The sequence below is a fragment of the Pipistrellus kuhlii genome, unplaced genomic scaffold (assembly GCF_014108245.1).
Source record: "Pipistrellus kuhlii isolate mPipKuh1 unplaced genomic scaffold, mPipKuh1.p scaffold_m20_p_7, whole genome shotgun sequence".
NCBI classification, from domain to species: Eukaryota; Metazoa; Chordata; class Mammalia; order Chiroptera; family Vespertilionidae; genus Pipistrellus; species Pipistrellus kuhlii.
The window spans coordinates 22,631,869-22,656,960 of record NW_023425573.1 but is presented as its reverse complement, the minus strand read 5'-3'; the positions used below and the strand labels follow the sequence as shown (position 1 = coordinate 22,656,960).

Sequence of the window (25,092 nt, the reverse complement as noted above, 5' to 3'; positions counted from 1 at the left end):
GTTAAACACATTGCATTCATGTTAACTTGCTTAAGTGAAAAGTATTTGAATCTTATATGTGATGGTTCAAGAGGGGTCTGATTTATATTTTGTTTCAATAGGTGAAGAATATTTTCCTCTTTTACAAAATTGTGGGCCTAAAAGTTTTTTCTTTATTTCAATTCTTGATTTGTTTTTTCTGAACTTCATTTGCTTCCAAGATCATAAAGCAGCCATTATGTAATCTACCAAGATTATAATAGATTACAGAGTTTATCAAATTACTGCTTGACTTGATATTAAATTAATTCGATTTTAATTTAGATGCATGGTTTAAGCCAGATCAGCCTTCAAGAAACCTGGAAAAAGGCTAAGAGATCCTAGGCCCAAATGTCACCTGTCGGGAGGACATAAAATGGAGGACATAAGTGAAATAAGCCAGTAAATGAAAGAAAAATACCACATGATCTCACTCATTTATGGATAACAAAGATCATTATAAACTGTTGAACAAAAAGATAGATACAAAGACAGTAAAGCATCAAACAGAATGGCAAATTACAGCGGGAAGGTTAGGGAGAAGTGGGGGAGATAAGAAATCAACCAAAGGACTTGTGTGCATGCATATAAGCATAAACAATGGACACAAAACTCGGGGGGGGGGGGAAGACATGTATGGGAGTGGGGTGGGGAAGGGCAATGGTAAGATATGTACACATATAATACCGTAATAAAAAAATCAGAAAAAATAGGTTAAATACAGAAAAAAAAAAAAAAAAAAGGAAGAGAGAAGCATGAGGAGATAAGGTAGATGGAGAGGTGCTGGGAGAGAAAAAAGTTGCTCCTTGGCACATTGATTGGAAATGGTCATTCTCTCCAAATGCTGGGAATGATCTAAAACCACTGAGATGCCTTATGGTGATGGCTGAAGGGGTCTTTGGACATACCTGATTCCTGACTTACAGCTGAGGGTGAGGGCTCAAGCGGCACTGAGAAATGGTGGACTGATTTTGGTGAGAGTCTATAATTGTCTAGTGCTAGGCTGACTCCAGGTCTCTAACAATAAAATAACTGCTAAGTCTCTTGTAGATAAAATTTATACTGGTTTATCTAATTAATAAGACTCCTACTACTATAGGAGTCTTACAAAAAGATACGTGGGCAAAAATTCATCATAGTTTTGTTTATAATATCAAAAATTTAGGTGAAATAAACCTAAACATGGCATATCAACATGATGAAATAGGATACATTTGATTCTAAAAGGTATTTGATTATGTGATAAAATAATAATCATATAATGTCAAAAAATGAAGATACAAAATTCTACATGATCTCACTTTATACAAACATAACAAAATATTAACAATGTCTATTCTAGGTTTTTATATTAGTAGTACTATTTTCATCCTTATCTATAGATCTCGAATGTTCACAAATGGACATATATCACTGTTATTGTTAGAAAAAAAAAGATCAACACAGAAAAAATATCTTTGCTCTATCTGATAACTGGTTCTAGAGACTTCATCTTGAAACTTTCCAAGGAGCAAGCCTTTGTTTAAAGGATATTCCAAGGGTTTCCTTAGCCTCATTGCATTGCACTTAAGGAGCTCAGTGAATGGGTATCAAGTGAATTTACACTTTCTACCCTATTTCTGCTGATTACATATTAATGGAATTTGAGGGAGGCTATATGCCAAAGCTGGTTACATGGCTTCTCTTTTAAATACATGCCAGAGAGTCTATATTTTAAAGATAAAAAAGAAATGATTTATTATCATTAAATGTTACCCAGGATTACCTCCATAATTAACAGGTATTTTTATTGAGGTGTTTGGAAAGTAACCATAAAAATGATAAAATCATTGGGTGAGTTGTAGCATCATTACTCATAGGGGATGGTGCAAAGTAAATAAGACCTTTCATTTTTTTTAATGGGGACAGTGCTGAGGGAGGATGACATTTCTGCTGATGTTTCTAAATAATGTTATTAGAAAATACCAGCAGCAAAGAATGCACTGAATAATATTTTTGAAAATAAAAAAAACCTCCTTAATACATTCCAGGAAGTTATACTAGGTCACAAAAATAATAGGAGAATTAAATGCGTATGAAAAACATATTTGGACTATTGCTTTTCTGACATTGAAACTCATTCCTGTCTCAATACAACTTGGCATTGGTAGAACACTTTCCTGTGTGCAAAATGTGTTTAAGGGCATTATTTCTGGAGATAGGAGGGGTAGGTTTTACCAACCACATCTTATGATAGAGGAAGTGGAGAGTCTTGGCATTCAAGTGACTTGCCCCAAACTATCACACAGTGTCTTTTTCCCAGCACAGGATGAGGGGTCTTACTGCCACCATGTGCTGCTTCTCTTGAATGGCAGGGTTTCTCAGATGCCCTTGCCTGCATAAATGCTCTCCTGGGGTGTGGTGATACTGCTTGTTCAGGTCTTCTGAGGTCTGAAAGCTCCGTCTATGAAAGGTCTGAGAAGGTCACAGTGAGTACAAAACTCTGGCCAGTTTCATGGGCACAGCCCCAGGCACATGCAGTGTTTGATTGATCAATTCTTGGTCCTCCACTCCAACTGCATCGATAGCCATTAGCACTGGTATCTATACAGGCATATAGTCTGGCTTCCAATTGGCAGGGATCTTATCTTATGAGATTTCAGATACAGCACTGTTCTTATTTTTATCACTTTTTGGAAGGGCTTGTGGAATCTGCAAAATAAGGAGAATCCAGTCGTGTTATTAAAAGCTGACCTGGGCTCCAGATGGGGCAGAGGCTGGAAGAAGGTAAAAGTACCGTCAGCAACTCTACATGCTGCTTTCTGCTCATTCCAACACATTTAAGTACTTTAAAGATAAACTATGTTTTAAAGTCACTGGAATCTTACTACACTCTGACTCCATTACGCTTACACATTTGTTTCATCTAAACCCTGCATGTTTATTGTTTTTACTGATCTTTGTTCTTCCTTCTCAACTCCACTTAAGTTTTGCTTTCCCTCACTTGCCTGGTCCCAGCATGTGTAATTTCACTGTTATTGTCTGTGACTTATCTAAACCTCTCACTTGGTGGCATTCTCTGTGACAGCAGGAAGGAACATTGGTTTAATCTACCTTTGTCCCAGCATCTAGCTGAATGAATAAATAAAGCCTTCAATATTTCATCTGGAAAATAGAGTTTTCTTTTTAGGCTTATGCCAAAAGTTTTAAGAATCTATTAATTCTTTATTGAATGTTAATTTTGGTATTTAATAAAATGTTGGCCCCATTCCATGAACATTCATTGAGGACCAGTAGTACCAGTGTGTTTGCCAAGAGCTGGACCCAGAAGGATGGGTAAGGCATGACACCCTTCTTCAAGGAGATCAGTAGGAAAAACCACTGGAAATAGGTTAAACTCTTTCTAGATTGCAGAAAGAAATAATAGTTCAGTAAATAAAGGTGTGCGTGTTTTTTTTTTAAATTTACTATAGTATTATTACTTTAAATAAAAAAGTTTTTTTTTTATTTAATGAAGTTTTAATTTAAAAATTTCTTTGATGCTTTGGTTATAAAAGAATAATAGTGTCAAGAATCATTCTTTTGCTCTAACCAGCTTGGCTCAGTGGATAGAGTGTCGATCTTCAGACTAAAAGGTGGCAGGTTCAATTTCAGTCAAGGGCATATGCCAGGGTTGCAGGCTCAATCCACAGGAGGGGGCATGCAGGAGGCAGCCGGTCAATGATTCTCTCTCATCATTGATGTTTCTCTTTCCTTCTCTCTTCCTCTCTGATATCAATAAAAATATATTTTAAAAGAATCATTTTTTTCTCGATAACCAAAGCATTTTAAAAATCAATCTTGTCTCAAATATTGCTAAGTTAGTTTAATGATGAATAAAGTGGCATCTGACACTCCCTTTAGATTATCTGGGAAGTTTTTGGTAGGAAAGAACCCTACCAAAGAGCCCTAATAACCAGAATTCCCAATTCTAAACCCACTTCCTGTGCTAACTTGATAAATGCCCTTGGGTCAGATGCTTATCTATAAATCAGGAATGCTATTACCTTGACATTGTACTCAGGAATGCATAAAATCAGACAGTTGACAAATCATCTACATATAAAATTATTTAAAATATGATTTTGTAAATGTTTATCTTCAAGGCACTCCATTGTAGCATTATTTCTTAATAATTACAAATAACCAAAATATTCAATAGAAGGGCATTAATAAGTTATGGTACCAACCTACAATGAAATATACTCTGCAGACATTTAGAAATGATATCTGAAATAGTTAATGACTACAAAAATTTACCAATTATTATATTTTTTAAAAAAGTAGAATTAAAAAGAAAAAGGCTAGTCTGGCTAGTTTGGTTCTGTGGTTGAGAATGAATCCATGAATCAGTAAATCACAGTTCCATTTCTGGTCAAAGGCACATGCCCAGGTTGCAGGCACAATCTCCAGTGGGGGGCAGGCAGGAGGCAGCTGACAGATGATTCTCTCTCATAATTGATGTTTCTATCTTTCTCTCTCCTTTCCTCTCTATGAAATCAATAAAAATATATAAAACTATTTTTTAGAAGTCTAGAAGGGGATACACCACATACCTCTCAACAAGGTGGGAATAGAAGAATCATACCTCAACATAACAAAAGCTATATATAATAAACCCACAGCCAACATCATACTCAATGGGCAAAAACTAAAACCATTTCCCCTAAGAACAGGAACAAGACAGGGATGTCCACTCTCACCACTCCTGTTCAACATAGAACTGGAAGGATTAGCCATTGCAATTAGACAAGAAGAAGAAATAAAAGGCATCCAAATTGGAAAAGACAAAGTAAAGATATCCTTATTTGCAGATGACATGATATTATACATAAAAACCCCCAAAAGATTCCATAAAAAAACTGATAGACTTAATAAATGAATTTGGCAGTGTAGCAGGAAACAAAATTAATGTCAATAAATCTATGGCATTTCTATACACCAATAATGAACTTACAGAGAGACTAAAAAAGCAATCCCATTTACCATCGCACCAAAAAAATTAAGACACCTAGGAATACACTTAATTAAAGAGGTAAAAGACCTATACACAGAAAACTACAGGACACTGAAAAAAGAGATAGAGGAAGATGTAAACAAATGGAAGAACATACCATGTTCATGGATTGGTAGAATCAATATCATTAAAATGTCCATACTACCCAAAGCAATCTATAGATTCAATGCACTCCCCATTAAAATACCAATGGCATATTTCACAGACCTGAACAAACTCTCCAAAAATTCATCTGCAATAAAAAAGATCCTGAATAGCCACAGCAATCGTGAGAAAGAAGAACAAAGAAGGTGGGATCTCAATACCAGATTTCAAGCTGTACTACAAAGCTACTGTTCTCAAAACAGCCTGGTACTGGCACAAGAACAGACATATAGACCAATGTAATAGAATAGAGAATCCAGCTATTGACCCAAACCACTATGCTCAATTAATATTTGACAAAGGAGGCATGAACATATAATGGAGTCAAGATAGTCTCTTCAATAAATGGTATTGGGGAATTTGGAGATACATGTAAAAAAATGAAACTAGACCATCAACTTACACCATACACAAAAATTAACTCAGAATGGATTCAGGATTTAAACATAAGATGGGAAACCACAAAAATACTAGAGGAATACACAGGCAAGAGAAATCTCAGACATATGCCAAAGCAATTTCTTCACCAATACCACTTCTAGGGCAATGGAAGCTAAAGAGAAAACAAACAAATGGGACTTCATCAAAATAAAAAGCTTTTTTACAGCAAAAGAAACCATCAACAAAACAACAAGAAAGCCCATTGTATGGGAGAACATATTTGCAAATGTTATCACTGATAAAGATTTAATTTCCAACATCTACAGGGAACTTATACAACTTAATAAAAGGAAGTTAAATGATCGAATAAAACAATGGGCAATGGACCTAAATAGGATCTTTTCAAAAGAAGACAGAAAGGCCAAGAGACATATAAAAACATGCTCAAAGTCACTAGTTATTCGAGAGATGCAAATCAAAACAATAATGCAGTACCATCTCACACCTGTCAGAATGTCAACCATCAACAAATCAACAAACGACAAGTGCTGGCGAGGATGCAGAGAAAAGAAACCCTTGTGCACTACTGGTGGGAATGCAAACTGGTGCAGCCACTATGAAGAACAGCATGGAGTTTCCTAAAAAAACTAAAAATGGAGTTCCCATTTGACCCAGTAATCCCACTTCTAGCATTATATCCCAAGAAACAAAAAACACCAATAAGAAAGGAGATATGCACCCTTAGGTTTATAGTAGCACAATTCACCATAGCTAAGATCTGGAAACAGCCTAAATGCCCATCAACAGATGAGTGGATTAGAAACTATTGTATATCTACACAATGGAACACTACACTGCTATAAAAAAGAAGGAATTCTTACCATTTGCAGCAGCATGCGTGGACCTGGAGAGCATTATGTTAAATGAAATAAGCCAGGCAATGAAGGAAAAATACTACATGATCTCACTCATTTATGGAAAATAAAGAACATTATAACCTGATAAATAAAAAGATAGATACAGAGACAGTAAAGCACCGAACAGACTGTCGAATTATAGCAGGAAGGCTGGGGAGTGTTGGGGAAGGAGGGAAATAGATCAACCAAAGGACTTGTATGCATGCATATAAGCACACCAATGGACACAAGACACTGGGGAGAGGGAGTGGGATGAGGGCATGCGACAGGGAGGAGAGGAGGCTGGGAGAAGGTAAATGGGGGAGGGGAGGAAGGAGATATATGTACTATTGAATAATATATGTAATATTTTAAACAACAACAACAAAAGTCTAGAGGGGGATATACTGAAATGTTACCAGTAAACTTCTACAAGTATCATGATTACAGACAGTTTTTATTTCTATATTTCTTTTTGTACTTTTAAACATTTTCTAAACTTTGTACAGCACATAAAACTTGTTTAAAAGCCAGCATGTGAATGCTTCAGCTTTCCCAATATCACATATAAATAAACAACGTAAAACTATCCTGTCATGTGGTGAAACTAAAAAATGAAAATTAGCCTCATTGTCTTGGGTCTTTCCAGACATACTTTGTCCTTTGATTCTCAGGGAAAACACTGAAGCTTTCTCAACTTTTCATTTGCAGAACTTTTTCCTTGAGAAGTTCATGTAACAACAAAATATCCTGGTGGGGGAAAAAACCAGTGACCTGACTGTTTTGTCTACATAATGATAAATCTCCCACGGTTTCTAAATACACTTGAACTCATTTTTAAACAGTGGAATCACTGTTCCAAGACCAATTTAGAGAGACAATCTAATGAACAAACATTGATCTTAAAGTTTAAAGATGGAAAATTCCTAACTTATCCCAAGCTACTGTCAGAAAAGTAGAAGATTTTATATGGTTATGCTTTTTGGTTTTGGTCTTGTTTTTTAAACTTCACCTAAGGATCTTTTCCCATTGATTTTTAGAGAGAGTGTAAGAGAGAGGGCAAGACAGAGAGAAACACATTGATTGGTTGCTTCCTGCATGATCTCTGACCAGGACCCAGCTGGAGTGGAGCCTGCAATCCAGGTATGAGTCCTTGACTGAAATCGTCCCGAAGACCTTTCGGTCTGCAGGCCGATGCTCTATCCACTGAGCCAACCCGGCTAGGGCATATGGCTATGTTTTAAATAGTTCCAAGGATTCCAGTTTTTAAAATCCATTAATTCATTGCAATAATTAATACTAAAATGCTGAGAATATCAAATACTCTTTAAATGTATGTGTGTGCATTTATAGGACACATAGCTTAGGCAAGTACATATAAAATGGACCATGAACTGGATTTTTTCCTTCCTTTGTGTGTACATGAATGATTATCAAATTAGAAGCACTGAATCAATGAACAGGGACAGACTGAGCAACTGCTAGTTGATCTAGACTGGTTTCCCTTCTTTCCTCTCTTTCTGACTTGCAAGACGTAGCCAAAGAGAAACCAACGTGACTTGTCTCCTGTTTTGACACTTGTCCTTTACATAAGTTGGATTCCCAAAGAGAGAACAAATCTTTAAAAGTGGAGTCATGTCACAGTCCTGAGTGCCATCCCATTGAAGGACCCTCCAGACTGCTTATGGAAGCTGGCACTGTTCTCAGACAACAGTGTGCTCACAAACGCCTGTGGAGCTGGTTAAAATGCAGACCCACTGGGGAGGTTTGAGGTTTGCCCACCATTCTGCCTTCCTAACCAGCATGGGGTTCAGAGGGGGTGGGGTAGGGCTGGTAGTACTGGTTCTTTGAGTGCAGAGTTCTTCACCTCCTTCCAGGAGGTCCTTAACTGGTTTCACCCATCCCTGGCTTAGAGCCCCCTCAGGCCCTGACCTACATTGGCTGCAACAAGAGCTCTCCAGGTGTAGCATCAGCTTCCTGCCCTGGGCCTCACCCCCACATTCAGCAAATTCAGACCCTTCTAACCTAAATGCTGTTGAGGCGACAATGACAGAGACACATCAACAGGAATGAAAGAATGTTTTCACCACACCACTTGAGAAGTGGGCCCATTACCAAGCCACAGTGTGAATTCATTACTCATCCAGTACTAATGTCCTGTGAATAGCTCTTTATGTTACAATATTAATTTGTTCAGTGCAAACATTAAGATTAGACAATGATCAACCACATGCACTCTTGTGGACTGATATCACCTTACACAGTGAGCAATTTTCCATCCTCCGTGAGCACAACCACCCAGACCCTACTCTTTCAGGGTACCCTGGTTCCCTGCTTCCCTTTCCTCACTCCACCTCTAGCAAAATACTCAGCATATGCATTCCCCTTATGGTGTGTAATTTAACGCAACTTTTTCTCTTTCTTTTTACAAAAAAACTTCTGTTAGTCTAGTTTTATTCTTTGACAACCCAGAAGCCATAAAATTGGAAGTGCCTCGCCTCTCTCTGCCATGGAGAGACCATGGCCTGGCTACATTCTTCAATGTTTCCCAAGGCTGTCTCCATGTAAGGGCTTAGCCTGTGAGCCGGTTCCTTAGAGAGGTGGTCCCAATCACCCCTAGCTATGGTAAAATCTCTCTTCTGTCACCACATCTCATTCTAGTTACACACTTGTTTGATGGGCTGTTGTCTCCCTGCCCTATTCTGTTAGACTCCTAACCATGGCCAGGGATGCAAACTGTCTAGTTTTTCAGTGAATCCCCAACACTTGGCTACATGTCTAAGACTCTGTCCCATTCTCTCCTTCCTGTTTTTCATAGTAATAATCAAATAATTATAGCTAGAATATAAGAACTGGCTACTTACTTTGTAGTAGGCATTGTATTGAATACTTTATCTATAATACATAAAGTACCACCAATTTCAGATAACAAAAAAATGGCTCTTTCAGGAGATAATCGGTTCAAGGTAACACTGAACCTGCTAGCTTGCTGAACTCTAGCGATATCTAGTTTATAGTTGAAGAAAGGTGAGATGTGCCATATTGGTTTTTAATATATCTCTTCTTATCCCCATTTATTTCTCCAAGTGTTTGCTGTTTTGGTAATTATTCTTTAATTCTTTATGTACATAACTTCCTCATATTTTGATAATGGGACAATATAATTGAAATACATACAAATGCGAATGTATATAGCTTTAAGCATTTGTAGCCAGGGCCAACCACTTTAACTTTTTGGAGGAAAAGTTGTACAGATATTTAGGCACAACCCATATAGAATGGTTCTAAAGTTTTCTTTTATTATTGAAAATTAAAGTAGATTTACAAAATCTAAAAATTACAAACAACAGAAGAGAGAATTTAAAATTGAAATATGGGTATGAATATGTTTCATAGAACGCAGTCTGGAGGGAAGCAGCACCAGAACAAAAGCTCAAAATGCTACAACTTGGTCTCAAGCACAACTGGTAATTGGTCTCATAGGGAGTCTGTGTAACCCTCATACTTCATGACAGTTGTTCTGTGGAGAGGAGAATTTTATCCAATGGCTCCTGTCTCCCACTGGTCAAAGATTTGCCCCATAGATTTAATTCCCTGCATTTCTAAAGAAGCCAAGAGATAGAATCTACAGGAGCAATCAGACTGTGCCTGTGTCAAGTCTGTGGCCAAGGTGACAGCTCGGAAGTCCTCACAGCTCAGGAGCAAAGTGAGGCCAAGAGAAGATGAGCAGCATCTGAAAGGGTTCTGATATAAGAAGTTAGGAGAACTAGAGGAAAAGGTGAGAAGGTCCAGCATGCATCCTAACAAGTAGAGTGGGAAAGGAGAAATATAAAGAAGAAATGTCTGACAATTTTCAAGATTTGATGAAAAGTATAGAATCTCAGATTAAATATCCACTGAGGATATATTAAGAAACAGATGTGCACATTCATTATAATTTTAATAGCATAATCAAAAATTTTTATCAAAAATTGACTTACATAGAAATCTTTGAAGTCAGGATATTACCACAATTATATAAAAAAGATAACTAGAAAATCCCCATCTTTTTGGTTATTAAAAATAAATAAACATCTAAATAACACATAGGGCAAAGAAATCAATTAGAAAATATTTTAAAATTTAATGATATTAAAATAGTGCTTATTAAAATGTGTGTGGTGCAGCTAAAGCAGTATTTTAGAGGAAATTTTTTAGTCTTAAATGCATTTCAGCTATTCAAAGTTGCTTTATTAAAGTCAAAATACAAAATTCAACTGTGTTTTGCTTTATCTTTAATAGTTAAGACTATTAAGTTTTGCAAAATTTGCCATTTACAGTAGTGATAAGATATTAAATACTTTGAAATTAAAGAAATAGAAAACCCTAAACCATTGTGAGAAAGTAAAGTCCTAAATGAACTTACCCATTTATGAAAACAGATGCAAATATGAATGAGTGCTTACTACACACATTCGCAGATGTAATACTACAAAACAGCGAGGAAAAGAATGGACTGTTCAATAAGTAGTGTTGGAACAATTTGCTACCTCTATGGAAGAAGATGAAATTATGTTCTATAAGTAGAAAAACATTGCAGGATTAAAAGTTCTAAATGTAAAAGAGTTAAACTGTAAACCTATTTTTTTTTAAAGAACATTTTTATAATCCCAGGGAAGGAAAGGATTTCTTCAAAAAATGCAAACCACAAAATACTAAAGAAAAAAATAGTTAAGTTTGAAATTATAGTAGACAAAAATGTTATACATTAAGGTAACAATAGTTAAATGAGAAGATAAATCAAAGACTGGAATAAAATATTTTCTGCACATTTAAATGGCAAAATTATATATATATATATATATATATATATATATATATATATATATATATATATATATATATATACACACACACACACATATATACATACTCTAAAGTGGGCCCTGTGCATTGGTGGATTCAACCAACCTTGCTGGAAAATAGTATTTTCAATGTGCAGTTGGGAATGAGGAAATACATATATACTGGATTTCATATATAAATTAACATATATCCTAATTAATTAGCAACAAAAAGGACAAAAGTCATGATAGATAAATAAGCAAAGAGCTCTCCATGCAATTCACTCTGAGGGAAATATAAACTGCCAATTAAAATATGAAGATTCAGAAACACCAATCAGAAAGGAAATATGCACCCCTAAGTTCATAGCACAATTTACAATAGCTAGGATTTGGAAACAGCCTAGATGCCCATCAGCAGATGATTGGATCAAAAAACTATGGTACATCTACACAATGGAATACTATGCTGCCATAAAAAAGAGGGAATTCCCATCATTTGCAGCAACCTGGATGGAATTGGAGAACATTATGCTGACTGAAATAAGCCAGTAAATGGAAGAAAAACACAACATGATCTCACTCATTTATGGATAATAAAGAACATTATAAACTGATGAACAAAAAGATAGATACAGAGACAGTAAAGCAACAAACAGACTGTCAAATTACAGCAGGGAGATTAGGGAGACATGGGGTAGATAAGAGATCAACCGAAGGACTTGTATGCATGCATATAAGCAAAACCAATGGACGAAAAACACTGGGGAAGGAGAGCATGTATGGGAGTTGGGGGGAGGACAATGGTAAGATATGTACACATATAATACCTTAATAAAAAAATGGAAAAAAATAAAATACAGGGGAAAAAATAAAATATGAAGATTCACAAACTCACTAGTCCTATTTCACAACCCATAAACATATAAGCATTCCAAGTTTTGCTAAGTATATGGGGAGATAGGTATTTAGGCTCACGTTGGTACAACTCTTTTGGAGCTCGATTTGACAATTTCTAATAAAATTTAAAATATGCTTTCTTTATTAACTCTTTCTGAATCCCATCTAGGAATGAAAAGTTGGGTTGTTACCATGGCACACACACAAAGATGTACATTTCAACTTTGTAGAATAAAAACATGGAAACAAGTTTACTGAGTTAAGGGGGATGAAAAAATGAACTGTGCTTTATTTATATAATTAGGTACTATTCAATTCTATGTGTATCAACATGAATAAAAGGGACTCTCCAAAAAACATAATACTGGATTTTCTGAAAGCCCCAGTAAGTATGTGTAATGTGAAACTTATCTTTTAAAATTGAAAAGACCACAAAAAATACATACATGATAGATGGATAGATATATGGAAACTAACACACACACATAGAATATAAATACAAAACCATGCACTGGGAATGATACACAATTGCCCTTTTAAGACCCCCTCTCCCTCCCCCAGCACAATAAAGTATCTTGATCTCTTGGTGTAACTTCTGACTCTACAGTTGGCCCTGTGCATTGGTGGATTCAACTGACCTCTGAAAACAGTATTTTCCATGTGCGGTTGGGAATGAGGAAATACTGTTGTTTTTTGATCTACGGTTGGTTGAATCTGCTGATAGGGAATCTGAGGATGTGAAACCCTGGAATAGGAAGGGCTGTTGCATTTATTTAAGAAAAAGATTAGTGGACTCACAGTTCAAACCCTTGGTCAGCTGTGTGCACACCTTAGAGGGGTGGGAGATGGAGTAAAAACTGTGTGTGTGACCTTCTCTATTAATACATTGATTTTCCTAAGAAAAACAGGTGAGAGCAAACAGGTTAAAGCTTATTCATGCCTGCTTACTCTTGAGGACAGATCCAATGGTGTCTGTCACATCACTTCTTGTTAGTTTGACATATTTCCTAACTCAACTTATGTTTTTAAATTTAAAAATGAATTCTGTTGAGAGAGTATTCTCCCTAAATCCAGCTATTATTCAGCTCCTGGTATTTGCTTGCCATGTTTCTGCCCAGTCTGGAATTTTAGGGCCAAAAGAGGAAAGATAAACTGTTATCTCACATTTGACATGTAAAAAATAATATGGGCTCAATGGTTGAGCATTGACCCAGGAACCAAGAGGTCTCTGTTTTGATTCCTGGTCAGGACACATGCTTGGATTGCTGGCTCAATTCCCACAGGCAGCCAATTGATGACCTCTCTCACCGATGTTTCTATCTCTCTACCCTTTTCCCTTCCTCTCTTTCTAAAGAAATATCAATAAAAAATAATAATCTGGGAATGTGACAATATAATTGAAAATTAGTCTAATTCGAGGTTGTATAATCACAGAGCACACTTTTTTTTTTAGCAGATCCTTATACACATGTAATTCTCCCTCTTTTTTCCACCGTTGTCTAATATTATCCCCCCCCCTTTTTTTTTTTGAGTTTAGAAGGATGTGCAAACACTGCTCTGGACCTTTTCCCCAAGCCTTCCCATAGCATACATCTCCTCCAGGTATTTTGCTTGTGGATTTCTTTATTCCTAGATTAAAGCTGGTAGACAATCTTCACTGACTTGGATGAGTTTCATCCTTTATCCCCAGAAATACTGAGCTACCTGGGTTGCACATTCCTAGTCTATGCAAAGTGCATTGGTTAGAATCAGCTACATGAAGAGATTACATGGATTACAAAACTTATAAAATGTAAAACACTAAATAGCCTAAGTTTTGTAAATCAGTAGGAGAAAGACCCAATAGTTTTGGCATATTCATATTGTAGAAAACTATGCAAGGGGGCAAAAAAGGAAAAAAGAGATAGATCTTTCTTAAATATTGACATGGACAGGTTTACAGGTTACAAAAGGATGTTAACATATAACATATAACAAACATATAACATATATAATATATATAAAATCAATCACATCATTTATGTTAAAAACAAACACACATTGTGGGTCCACATATGTACATGTATAATAAATGCATAGGAAATGCTGCAAAAGAACCATGAAGTGGTGAGTGGATACCTTGTCTAGACAGAGGAAGGGGAGATGTTTGGAGGTTATCAAGGGCATGTTAGCTTCATCTGTAATTTCTTAATTTACATTTTAACTTGCATGGAAAGTACTTGGATTACATGTGGCCAACGGTTCCAAAAATCTTTCTATGGAACAGAAATGCATGCGACTATTAATTTCCAATTATAAACTTGTCATTAAATTTGTAAAACATCTGCTCATGCTAGGAAATGAAACAACTGCATTATTACCCCAAATTATTTTTCCAAAGTATTGATAAAATATGTAATGTAAAAAATCACAGAAAGAACCTGCAAAGTTAAATTTCATTTTCACAACTTAAAAATCAAGTAACTCAACTCTAGGAGTCCTAACAGACACCCAACTTATCTTTAATTGCCGCCAAGACTAAGAAATATGGGTTGGCTTTTAATGAATGGGGGAATCTTTCCAATTCCTACTAGAAATGAAAGTGACAGATTGCTTCATTTATACTAAGAGGAGTGCTGTCTCTAAGGTGCTGTTCACTCTTCAGTGATGGCATCGGCTTTTCCTGACGATGCGGATTGAACCCTGGAGCACAAGCTTTGACAAGGAGGAAACCGAGACCTGGAGAGGTCAGAGTTCAGCGTGAAGTGACATCCAAGGAGCCGCAGGGCCAGGACTCCTGCTGGGGTTCCCACTGCCAGCCCTGTGCGCTCTCTGCCAGGACATGCTGCCTGCTCTGATTCACCAACCTGTGAGGCATCACCCTGCGTCTCCGTGTCCGGCCTTCTCACGCATTCATCCCTGGCGATCATCTACCCACCCACCTCCTTCCCCACCTGCTCCCTGGGCATCCCCGCTGGCTCACGCCCCCACGATGCCTGCCAGGGCCCTTTATGGGCCCCGCACCCATCAGGAAGGGTCTCCTGGCCGGCGCGCCCCCCGGGCCGAGGGGGGGGGGGAGTTGCAGCGCGCGGGATGGGGGTGTCGCCGCCCGGCACTCACCTTGCCCGCTGCAGGCGCGGCCGCCAGCAGCACCACCAGCAACACCAGCACCTGCACCTGCACCTGCACCAGCACCAGCACCGGCACCTGCGGCCGCAGGAGGGCGGGCGGCCCCCAGGCCGTCCAGGGGCCCATGGTGGGCACCCGCTCCGAGTCCCCGCGTGTCCGGCTCCGGCGGGCGATGCGGCCGCCGCGTCCCGTGCGTGGCTCTCGGGCGGGGAGTCCGGCCGCAAAGCTGGCCTCGCCTGCCAGCCGGCCCGGGGCGTGTTCTGTAGAGCCCGGCAGCGCCGTCCGTCCCTCCCCACCCAGGCTTTTGACGGCAGCTCCCAGGGAGGGAAGCAATGGCTCCGGTCCCGCCCTCGCCCTCCCCACCCCCTTCCACCCCTGCAACTCACCGGGCTGTGTCCCTCCGACCTGGGCGTCGTGCCCGGGAGGCGAGGAAGGGCAGGTGGGCGAGGGTCCAGGGTGAGGGGGCGAAGGGAGGGATGTTCCCCGGGTCTCGGAGGGAGCCGAGGCGGCGCGGGCGGGGTGCGGGGCGGAGGTGGGGGTTTTTGGGGGGTGCGATGGGGAGGCGGCTGAGCGGGGGCGAAGGGAGTGGCCAGCGGCCGTGCCCAGATTTAGTGGGAGGCGCGCGGGGTGAGGGCGCTGGAGAGGGCCTGCCGGCGCTGGAGAGGGCCAGCCGGCTCCGGCTCCCGACGGTGCCGTCTCACTGCTCGCTCCGCTCCGCTCCAGCCGCCGCACCCGGAGAGGCTGCTGGGTGGAGATCGGGGCGCGGCAGAGCCTGGGGGTGCGCGCCTAGCGGGCTGGAGATGGGGCGGCTCCCCGCGCTGGGGGCGGCCCCCTGAGGTAAGGCGCCGGGACCCAGTTTGGACAGTCACTGCCCAGGGCATGGGACACCTGCCGGTGGGGGCAGTGGAGGAAATCTGGCATCTCTGGTGGGGCGTGCGGGGTGCGGGGTGCGGGGTGCGGGGTGCGGGGTGGGAGGTGGGGGGCACCAGGAGCCTGGGGGTTACCAGAGTTGAACGTGTCTGGCTCCCTGGCTTGTCTGCCTGGGTTTGAACCGGGCGCTGTGTGTTTTGATTAATTTGGAGGCTCAAGTTACCACCAGCCTGGCAGTCTGGGCACTCCGAAATGCCAAGAGCAAAAGGCAGCTGAGGCGAAAGAGAATGCCCATCCTATTCTCCGCTGTGTTGAACTGGCTTTTCAGGCTAAATCTTATCTGCTGCGGAAGTGCAGGGGAAACCTAGAGCCATCTCTGTCCCCGGTGGTGTGTCTCCCTCCTGCAGTGCCCTGGGTGAGGTGGCCTGGGACGCAAACAGTGCAGTTATCTGGCTGGTCAGGGCACACTCTGCAAAGCCGGGCCGGTGCCCTTTCTTGTGCCACTGACCACATTGACTCTGGGGATTCTTTCAGACCCTTCTCAGAATAATGCTTTTAAATACAGGAAACGCAGTTAAATCAGAATCAGTTCTACTGGAATGCAAGGATCAGACTATTAAAGTCATGATATAACAACAGACGAATATCATTAGCATTGCATTAAATACCTAGACCTGATAATAGATTTATTAAAATAACTTTAATCTTAAAGTAGTCCAACTGCAAAACTGAAATGTGACATGAAAACATCAGCGGCTGCGAACTCCCAGGAGCTGTCAGTACTATTGCAGTTCGTTGCCCATATTCATCGCCTAAGGAAATGCTGAGCTTCCAGGAAAGCCAGTGAAGCTGGAGGTGTCACTTTTACTTCCATCCAAGTTCACAGACCACCTGAATTCTTCCCCAGGTTTGGCACCCCTGGGTGGGAGCAGTGCCGCTGACATCTGCAGCAGCTGGTCCTCAGACACCATCTGTGAAATAGATGGTTTGGTCCCTGAGAACCACTCGCTTCAATTAGAATTGGGTCTGATAGTGTGCAGACCCATGGAGGTGAACAAAACCCTGGCAGTAGATGAATGCAGACACACCCCTTTTCCTTTTGGCTGTAGAGTGACTATGTAGTCTTCCCTCTGTTTTTTATTTATTTATTATTGTTATTATTTTTTTTATGCCTGCAATTGTCAAATGTGGTTGTGCATTAGAATCTCCTAAGGAGTCTCTAAGACCCCTGATACCTCGTTCATCCCAGACCAATTACACCAGACTTTCCAGTGGTAGGACTCCCATATCAGTTTGTTTTGAAGCTTCCAGGAAATTCTTACCTACAACCAAGTTTGAGAGCCACTGCTTTACTTGCATGTTTCAGTGAAGTTAGCTGCCTGGAATCAGGGTTTCTTCTTAGGAAAATAATAAATGGACTTTTATTATTACATCTTCATTAAGATTTATTGCATTATTAAAAATATAAGTAAAATCAAATATTTGTTATATTTATTAAGATTATATATTTATGAAATATATATTAAACTCTTTATTAAGAATTACATGTGCCCAGGCCATATATATTGCAGTGTGGTATGTAGTAGCATCTTCCTATTGACAGGGAGGTTCTTATGGAAACTTCTCCTGCCATCCTGGGTAGACAGAACATTAGAGGCTCTGTTGAAATAACAGTGTCCAAGAATTCCAAGTGGCATATGATAATCTTGCATGGACTAACACTACTCTTAGAGGGGGGGGGTAGGGGGAGAAAGCAGGAAATAATCTCAAAGTTAGTGTTAAATGCTCCTCCTTTTTGCTGAATTCCAGAAGATTTCTCAATTTGGACCTTAATTTCTTTTCCCTGAAGCCAAGTCATTTTGATGAAAGACCAGACTTAGTTTTATCACCTTTGGAGTGGGTGGAGCAGTCAACTGCACCTCACTTCTGATGCCACAACAAAGCAGGAGAGAAACTTGTGATGTAAATATGAAGGGGGGGAGGGGGAGACCAAATAGGTTTACACTTGTTCATTTGAAAAATAATACAATAACAATATTACAAAATAAACTCTCTGGTTTATGTACTCACAACTGTAAACCTACTTTCCCTCCACCCTGTACAGTAAGGAAGAAGCATGGTTAAGAGCTTGGTATCGACAGTAGACTCTGAATTTTGAATCATTTCCATACTTAATAGTGTGACCTAACCTCTCTGGGCTAGGTCTTCTCCTCTGTACGCTGGGCATAATCATGGCACCCACCTCAAGGAGTTATAGAAATCCAATGCAGGGTCTTCGCAAAACAATCCATAGTAAAATTTGATCCTCCAGTTGCACAAAGGAAGATAAGGTGGATGAGAAATGGTGGCACAAGATAGAGATGTTCTCATCTCAGTAGAAATGGGTGAAGCACAACCCACTTGCTCCCTTGTGATCAATAAACTATCCTTATTATATACAAAAGACACAGAAATCTCTACCTTTGACTTTGGTGCCACTTTTTGTTCAAGAAGTGTTTTGAACAAAGTGAAGTGGTCATTGTCTTTGATAAGCCCAATATAATTATTTTTGCCTCCTTGTCATAATCACAGCATCATGTCTATTCTCTGCAAAATACTGAAATATGTAGTGTTGGCTTCCCTATGCTTGAATGTAAGCCCCATTAGGGGAGGAACTTTAGGGTGTTCAATTGCTGAATGAATGACTGAAGTTGGTTACTAGTACTGTTTGCTGAATGAATGACATTGGATGACTTGACAAATTCACTGAGGATTCACACCCAGGTCTGTTTTCTTCCAAAGTTCATGATCTTTCTTTGGATAGGGATGTGCTTCTGCCTTTGACGAGTTGCACTTTGCCAGACTGCTTGTAGCTCCTTGTTTAACCTTTTCGAAAGGTTAAATTTAATCTTAATTAATTTTAAAATTAATCTTGTTTTACTTAACCCTCCCCACTTAGTCATTCCTCTTCTTGTAAGAACTTTCTCTTTTCAACACCTCTAGAATAGTTGACCCCTAGGTTCTTTTGGAATCTCAGTCATTATCAACACATGTCAGTTCTTGCTATTACATCTCCAGATTCTTTTCTGAGCTCATGGCCCTGCCTTAGTGCCTGCACGTATCAACTGTGGATTGCAGTATCCTCCCCTGTAAGTTCTCTTGTGTGAAATCCATCATCTATGTAATAGTCAGAGTTCCACTAAACCTGCACATCGTCTCAGGAAGGTTAGATTACTTTGGGGGCAATTACGAACAATCACTAAGCATCAGTCTTATAGAAACAAGACTTTTTTTTTCTCCATTTATGTGACATGCTCATCACAGGATGTAGCAAGATGGGAAAGGTGAGGAGCTCTGTTTATTATGGCCTCTCAGGAACTTCCTGGAATGTCTCACTCAACTGCTCTTCTCTGATCACTCAGAAGGGGAAGAGAATGTGCCAAATCAAAAACTGCTCTAAAAGTTTTCATGTGGATGTGACACATACTACTTCACATTTCATTGGCCAAAGTGGTTATGTGACCATGCTTCATTTTGCAAGTGGCAGGGAAATGAAATCTACTACATTCCTGGAAAGAGCTGGAAATATTTGGTGATAGTTAGTAATGCCCATCACTTTCATCATGTCACTTGCTTATTTTAAAGCTTTCAGAACTCTTCTTTGCCTTTACAGCTATTTTTTACACTTTCTAGAATAGAATGGCCCAAAATCAATTTCTAAAAGCTTTCCTGTTTCGCCTCAAACTTCTTAGGTTCACTCTATACACTTTCTTACTTCAGGCCTTTGTACTTGCTGTTCCTTCCACTTCAAGGAACTCCTCTGTAGTCTGTATGATGTAATTAACCTGTGTTTTGAGATCTAAGTCAAAGATCAAAGGTCATGGTCTCTGAGAAGACCTTTGTTCAAACCTTTATTATATAGCACAGAAACTGTCACTTATTCTACTTTTCTGGGTTACAAGTCCTTTGAGGGAAGAAACAGATTACTTTTAACATAACTGAGACATTTAAAATATAAATTTATTGAGTTGTAATTTATGTGCAGAAACCAGCACCCATTTTTAAGTACCTAAATCAAGGAGCTTTGTAGGATGCATTGACTCTGTGAAGCCAATACCATAATCATGATGCAGATCTTCTTATCACTCCCCAAAGTTGCTTCCTGCCCCTTTGTAGTCATCCCTCTGCCCATCCCATTCCCAGGCAATCACTGATTTGTTTTTGTCTCTGTGGAGTAGTAGGAATTTTCTAGGATTTTATGTAAATGGAATCACATAGTATGTTCTCTTTTGTGTCTAGCTTCTCTGACTCAGCAGAACAATATTTGTTCCTTTCTATGGCTAAGTAGTATTCCATTGTATGGATATCACTTTACAAAAATATCCATTTACCTATTGTTGCACATTTGAATTGTTTCCAGTTTGGGGCTACTGCAAATCAAGCTGCTATGAATATTTTTGTTCAAGGCTTTGTGAGGACATGTGTTTTTATTTCTCTTGAATAAATACTTAGGAGTAAAATGGCTGATTATATGTGAGATGTATGTTTCATTATAAAAGAGACAGTTTTTCTAAGCAGTTGTATCATTTACATTCTCACTAGCAATGTATGAGAGTTCCAGTTGCTCCATATATTTGTGGTGTGTTCTTTTGGTATTGTCAGTTTTTTTAATTTTAGCTATTCTAGTACTGTACTTATACAGTGCTATGCCAATGTGCTCTTCACTTCCCTGATAACTAATGATGTTGAGAATCTTTTCACAAAATTATTAACCATTTATACTTTTTTGAGGTGAATATTCAAATAAAAATGGTTGTTTCTATCCTACTGTTGAGTTATAGTTACTATGTATTCTGGATACAAGACCCATGCCAGATTTATTTATTTATTATTATTTTCTCCCATTCTGTGGTTTGTCATTTCCTTATTGGTGTCTTTTGAAAAGCAAATGTGTTTATTGTGATGAAATCCACCTAATTTATAAACTTTTTATTTTATAAGGTTTGTGCTTATCTTGTTTTCTGAGAAAATGACATCTAAGCTAACGCGGCAAATATTGCTCCTATTTTCTTCTTTTATTATATTTTTACATTCAAGTCAGTGATCCATTTTGAGTTAATTTGGAGTTGACGACAGGTTCCTTTTCTATATGGATATATAGTTGCTTGTGCATCATTTGTTGAAAAGATTTTCTGTCTCTGTTCCATTTCTTTGGCACTTTCATGCAAAATCACAAGTTTGGCTTTTTTTGTTCTATTCATTCACACATTTCTCTTCTTTCATCAGTACCATTGTCTTGTGGGAAATGGTGCCTTTAAGATATCCAGCTGTCCTAGAGGAGTTTCTAGGTATCAAACATATAGAACTTCACATGAGAACTCAAATTTTCTGAGATTCACAGGAAACAGAACAATGATACACTTTGGATCATAGTGTATCATTGCATTTATAATGGACTAGGTGCCCGATGCACAAAATTTATGCAAGGCTGTCTCAGCCTCTCGCTGCAGCTGTAGCTTTGTCTGGAAGGACATCCTGAAGGTCGTCTGGCCTAATTAGCATAGTATGCTTTTATTATTATAGATTCTTAATGCTATTATTATATTGAAGGCTAACTCTATGCTTCCAGACATTATATCCTTGGAACTCACTCATGAGTTTCCATGAATTATGTGTAGTGTAGTGGTTAAGAAAGAAACTTCAGAGATTAAATCCTGGAAATTTCACTTACTGACTATGTAACTTATTTGCAGGGGTCAAAAAGTAATTATATCACTCACCTCAAGGTTATTTGCAAGATTACACATCTGGGTTAAGCCCTTAGCACAATGTTTAGCACATAGGTAGTCCTCTGAAAATGCTGCTCATCATCATTTCTTATGGTAGAATGATGATGATGATGATGATAATGATGATGACTAGGTTGATGGTGGGGAAGAAGAGGAGAGGGAAAGAAGCATCAGCAATAACAATGGCAATAGCAGAAAGAGTCAGCTTCTGATTCATTAAATCAAATACAAACCTTTTCCTAGTGTCCTCTCAGAAGGCTTAGGTTAATTCTGATTCTCATTAGAATTGTTCTTCACATATCTTCTTCTGAAATAACTGATGATTCATACCTCTCACTAATTTCTCTCTCTTGTTGTTTAAAACTGTTATAGTTTAGTCTTCCTTTTTATTTCTCTTTCTTCTTTCCATACCAAGTCTTGTCTCTTCCTGAGCTCTGCCTAAGGATTGCCCCAATTCCCAACTTTTTATTCCTTCAAAAATTTATTAGGAGGTCTTTTTAACTTTACAATAATTTAGGAAGGAGGAAATAAACATTTATTGATCTGCCCCCACAGAGCAAGCACTATGCTAGGCAGTAGAATTAGACTCATGCAATTCTCTCAGGTACTGGTTTTATATCCTGGGAACTCAAGAGCCCAGAGGGGTTACGAATTTGCTCAAGGTTGCATTGCTAATTGATCAAGATCTTAAGATAATATTTTTAACTATAGAGCTCTGCTTTCATCCATAACCACGAGGGCACAAGGCACCAGGAGGGGAAGGCAGCCAGTCTCTCAGGAAGAGGAAATAAGTCATCTAAGGCAAACAAACGCTAACATCACATTGGGGTTGTGGGATGGAGAATGGGATCTCAGGATATTACTGCCTGAGCTCAACCCAAAGGCAGTTCCTGGAGGTCTGAAAGTGACTTCAGATAGAGTCACTTTAGCCCTGCCCAGGAAAATCACAGGCCAAGAGAAACCTGAGGATTAGTGTTTTTGGCAAGAGACCTGTAGCATTCTGAGTTTGTCATTCTTGAGTTGGAATAGAAGGGCCCATCCGGTTTTGAAAATTAGTTGTATGTTTTTAGAGCATGTATCATTTCCATGTCTTTTCCATGTGGTAACATTATTATGATGTCAAATTTTCTGTTGATATTGGGAGGAGACAGCAAAGGACTATATGATAAGAAAAGCCAATATTGGGAGAGTGATGGATTAGTTAAGATATGGTCCAGTTGGCCCTACACTAGCAAACTCAACTCCAAGGTCAACTGAGAACTTTGCAGCACTCTTAAACAATTCAACTGAACCAAGGGAGTAAGAGAGGTAGGGGTGGGTTTGGCCACAATCCAGCAACATTCTAATCAAGTTGAAACTCAGAGTCATTCTCAAGAATTTACTTGAGTAGTTTTCAAGTTTATCCCTGTTGCTTCTTAGGGAATATGAGGCTCTAGTCACATTCCAGTGGTTCATGGACCACACAGATTCATGACCCACTTTAAAAACCTTGTGGTGTTTGGTGAGATTGACTGTTTTTACTAAAAAGCTCAAACTAACCTGAAGTCTCTGCAATACTGCAAATAGAGTCAACCAGAAGATATGGGATTTTAGAAAGAGCAAAACCAAGCAACCAGCTTGTATGTTGGAAAAAGGTTAGTTGATCTCTCTCTCTCTTTTTAAAATTTTCACCTACAATATGTTTTTATTTGATTGTTAGAAAGTGAAAGAGAGGGGAAGAGAGAGAGAGAGAGAGAGAGAGAGAGAGAGAGAGAGAGAGAGAGAGAGAGACAGACATTGATCAGTTGCCTCCCATACATGCCCTGTCCAGGGATTGAACCCACCCCCGATGTATTATACATGCCCTGACTAGGAATTGAACCCACAACTGTTTTGGTGTATCGGACCACACTTTAAACCCAGCCAGGGCCAGATGATTTCTTAACAAGGAATGTGTAAACCTTGAAAAATGTCGGCCTCTAAGGTAGATAGGACATGCCATTCTTTATCTGGGAGCATTTTTTCTAGCCTTTGAGGCCCTTTGCTTGCTTATTTATTTATTTATTTATTTATTTATTTATTTCCAAAATCTTAGCCTTTAGGAATTCTATTTTGGAAAGAAAAAGGTATATACAAGTAGGTGCTCAAACCATTAAAAAAACACTTGGCCTTAGAAGAGAGTTTTCAAATAGTTCAGTGTCAGAAGGTTAAAAGAAAAGAACATGTAGTCACTGAGTTAAGAGGAAGTTATTTTTCTGAAAGAACAAAAACATTATTATTAAAAAGAATGTAGACTAAAATGTTACTTGGGAAAAGAGAAGACATACTTCTGCTACCTTTTTAGCAGAAGATTCTGCTGCTCAGTCTCCAGTTTATCTGGTCCTCCAATCTTGGCCATTGCCCACCCCAACTCCCCAGTCAATGAGAACCCCATTAAAGTGTACTTTTTTCAAGATTGTGTTGCAGAAAAAACACATTCCCCATGGTAGAGATTGTGATTTGGAATATCTCAGATCTTGTTTCCAGACTTAGCATTTGGAAGATATTCTCAGTGGAGTTGGAATCCAAAATTTTCATAAAAAAAGAAATGACCTGCTCTAGCAAATTTAGCTCAGTGGATAGAGTGTCACCTTGTAGACTGAAGGATCCCAAGTTCAATTCAGGTCAAGAGCACATGCCCTGGTTGGGGGCTCAATCCCCAGTGGGGTTGGGGTGGGGTTGGGCAGGAGGCAGCTGATCAGTGATTCTCTCTTATAATTGATGTTTCTATAATATCTCGCTCTCCCTCTCCCTTCCTCTCTGAAATCAATATATAGGAAATATATATATATATATATTAAAGAAAAGAAATGGCCTCAAGGATCTGGAAGAAGAGAACAGTACTATTTACTGAATATACATGCTGGAAACCATATGTATACATACTGCGAAAGTGCCTATGGACCTCACTTGGGCACCTAAATTCACTTTCCCTCTGTTGGGGGTTTCCAGATGAGCTCCCGGTTGTGTCACTGCCCTTGAACTAGTTGCCCAGGTCAGTTTGCTCAAGTAATAGACAGTGACTCTAAGACTGCACCAGGAATAGCTCTTGGGAATGAGCTAATCTTCAGTCCTCTCATGAAACACTCTATCTTTTTGCATTTTCTTCTCTTGAAAAGTGCTGTTTATGA

The 25,092-nt window shown here is 39.2% G+C and overlaps 2 protein-coding genes across 5 annotated transcripts in view; one reads left to right on the top strand and one right to left on the bottom strand.

Moving 5' to 3' along the window:
- Positions 1-15,649, bottom strand: part of COL4A3 (collagen type IV alpha 3 chain) — a 115,133-nt gene extending 99,484 nt beyond the window's left edge. For all 3 annotated transcript variants that reach the window (XR_006740460.1, XM_045575354.1, XM_045575353.1), the window contains exon 1: positions 15,297-15,649. Coding sequence is in view for 2 of the 3 variants with exons in the window: in XM_045575354.1 (XP_045431310.1) it covers positions 15,297-15,431 (135 nt within the window). In the remaining variant the exon portion in view is untranslated. The remainder of the gene's footprint in view (positions 1-15,296) is intronic.
- Positions 15,650-16,005: 356 nt separating this feature from the next.
- COL4A4 (collagen type IV alpha 4 chain) overlaps positions 16,006-25,092 on the top strand; it is a 106,978-nt gene continuing 97,891 nt past the window's right edge. For both annotated transcript variants that reach the window (XM_045575351.1, XM_036422016.2), the window contains exon 1: positions 16,006-16,142. The gene's annotated coding sequence lies outside the window, so the exon portion shown is untranslated. The remainder of the gene's footprint in view (positions 16,143-25,092) is intronic.